Source organism: Zea mays, chromosome 4 (assembly GCF_902167145.1).
Source record: "Zea mays cultivar B73 chromosome 4, Zm-B73-REFERENCE-NAM-5.0, whole genome shotgun sequence".
NCBI lineage: Eukaryota > Viridiplantae > Streptophyta > Magnoliopsida > Poales > Poaceae > Zea > Zea mays.
In genome coordinates, this window is record NC_050099.1 from 78,990,773 (window position 1) to 78,993,072 (window position 2,300).

General features: G+C 54.9%; 1 protein-coding gene across 1 annotated transcript; it reads right to left on the bottom strand.

The window, feature by feature from the left end:
• Window positions 1-206: 206 nt before the first annotated feature.
• LOC100277785 (uncharacterized) lies at window positions 207-1,354 on the bottom strand. The gene is made up of 2 exons (NM_001151266.2): window positions 690-1,354; window positions 207-583 (listed from the first exon to the last, which is right to left on the bottom strand). The coding sequence occupies exons 1-2, from the start codon at window positions 1,067-1,069 to the stop codon at window positions 406-408; spliced, it is 558 nt and encodes a 185-aa protein (NP_001144738.1). The 5' UTR covers window positions 1,070-1,354; the 3' UTR covers window positions 207-405.
• Window positions 1,355-2,300: the final 946 nt, after the last annotated feature.

Consider the following 2,300-nt stretch of genomic DNA (forward strand, 5'->3'; position numbering starts at 1 on the left):
CGAGCGAAACAGAGGTTCGTCGTTGATCCGTGGTTTTTTCCCCTTCACTTTGGAATGGTTTTGTATGTTAAATTTGTGTCTTCTTCGTGTTCTACGTTTTGTGGTATTGATTTTTAACAAAGGTGATGCGTGATTCGAGAGTTGATACGACAGTAACTGATGATCATGCATGATGATACGTCGGATGGGATTGGGGCCGAGCAGATACTGAGATCAAAATGCATGTATCATGTATGCGTGGCATGCATCCGCGCAGATGAACATAGCAGCAAGCCAGCAACAGTATGTGCTCTCTGAGCTGAGCATCCGCGCAGATGAACATACAGCTGACGACGGCTAGCCTAGGTAGGAGTATATGCATGTGACGTGTGTGGTGGGCGTGGCGCGCCAGATCGATTTAGGCAGCTAGGACTTGGAGGCTAGGACCGTCGCGGGTTTGTCGGAGCCCGCGCCGCTGGGCCTGGGCGGTAGCGGCACCACCGGGTCGGACGCCGGCGGCGTGGCAAGCGCGCACTTCTCCTTCCACTCCTCGATCGTGATGTGCTGCTGCCGGCACTCGAGGCTGCAGAACGCCGTGTCTCCCCTGCAAGCGGCACGACAGATCCATTGATTCTTGATTCTCGTCCATGCATGCGAGGAAGAGAAAAGTGAAGGCAGAGGACAGCGCAGACAGCAGCGCGCCGGCGTACCTGTACACGAAGGTGTCGCGGCCTGGCCCGAGGCGGCGGTTGCAGAGCCCGCAGGCGCGGAGGAACGCGGCGGTCTCGGCGGCCGAGAAGTCGGCGGAGTTCCGGCGGAGCCCCGCCAGAACCGGCGCCGCGCGGGCGCGGTACGCCGCCAGCCAGTCCGCCCGCCCGGCCGCCGCAGCGCCGCCGATGGCCCATCCGTAGGGGCCCTCCAGCTCGGCCGCCTCCGCGTGCGCCGGCAGCAACTGCAGCTCCTCGTCCTCCTCCTCCGCCACGTCCGCCAGCACTTTGTCGGGCGCCGCGAACTCCGTCAAGCTTGTGGTCCGTCGCATGTGCTGTCGCGCCGTAGGCGACGGGCGCCCGGATCTCTTCCCCAGCATCATCTCCCCTGCCCTGTCTGTCTCTACCGTTCTTGTATAGTTCTATATATGCCTACGTACCTCTACCCTCTCTCTGAACTATTGACTGAACCTATCACCTATGTACGGCTGCTTACTACGTACTCCTACTTGCAGCAGCTGGGGCCTGGGAGGGAGCGCTAGAAGAGGTGGTGTAGATGTGCGTAGAGATGGTCGTCGCCATGGCTATGTGGCCCGTGAGAGGCCAGGCCAGTGGCAGTGGGTGAAGAAGGGGAGGAAGAGGTGTCCGGGATGTGAGTGGTGACTGGTGAGACAGGGGAAGGAGAGGCGGGGTGAGATAAAAGGAGGCCATGAGCCCATGACAGGAATCCGGGCCGTTGAAAGGAATCTCCCGCATCTATCGGATCCACGTCAGCCCCCACTAGGGGCTTGTTCGTTTTGGAGTGGATTGATGGGGATTGGAGGGGATTAAATCCCCTCCTATACAAATTTGTATAGGAGGGGATTTAATCCCCTCCAATCCCCCTCAATCCACTCCAAAACGAACAAGCCCTAGGGGTTATTCTCCCGGGCCTATTTTGTCTTCAAATTGTTGATTTGTCAATTGTCATTGATTGATGGGAGGGGCCGGGTGTTGCTACATACTTGTAAAATGTTTATGAGATGACCAGATTTACCTACTTGGTGTAGCGCATGTGTAACAGTTTTCGACCGTTCTTGCTTGATGTGCTGTCGATGTTAATACCACAGTGTAATTTGACGAATTAGGGTATATAGTCGATGTCCAAGCCGTCTCTGACGGCTCTTATCCTGCACTGCATGTGACCACTGGTAAAACAGCATTAAGATTTGTCTCTTGGTCAGTCCAATCTGACTGTCTGATTTAGCAGATCGTTATTCAGTAATGATACAAACATATAGCATGCATTCAGTGTTTGATTTCTGGGCAAGGCCAGTAGGCAACGCGAATGCACAGACAGGCATGAGAAAAATAGTGGTGGTGTTTCTGGAGGTGCAGAGGTAGGGCATGTGTATCAGCAGTGCTTGGTACAGTGCAGTTTTTGTTGATTCATCTCTCCCCTCGGGTGTGAGGCCTCCTTTGCCGCAGGTAGAGCAGCTCTTGAGCCCGAACCCCTGGCAGCCAAAGCACTTGGATGGAGATGGAATCTTCACCATACCGACTTCAATCTCTTCAAAATGCAATGCAACATGGCATTTCCGTTTTTTTCTTTTTTATAGAAGAAGATGAAGGCCC

What these genes read in the sequence shown, in the direction of transcription:
- LOC100277785 (NM_001151266.2), bottom strand. Translation starts at nt 1,069, where the DNA reads ATGATGCTGGGGAAGAGATCCGGGCGCCCGTCGCCTACGGCGCGACAG. An exon ending in CGCGACACCTTCGTGTACAG is followed by an intron (nt 584 to 689) that starts GTACGCCGGCGC and finishes TGCCGCTTGCAG; the next exon opens with GGGAGACACGGCGTTCTGCA.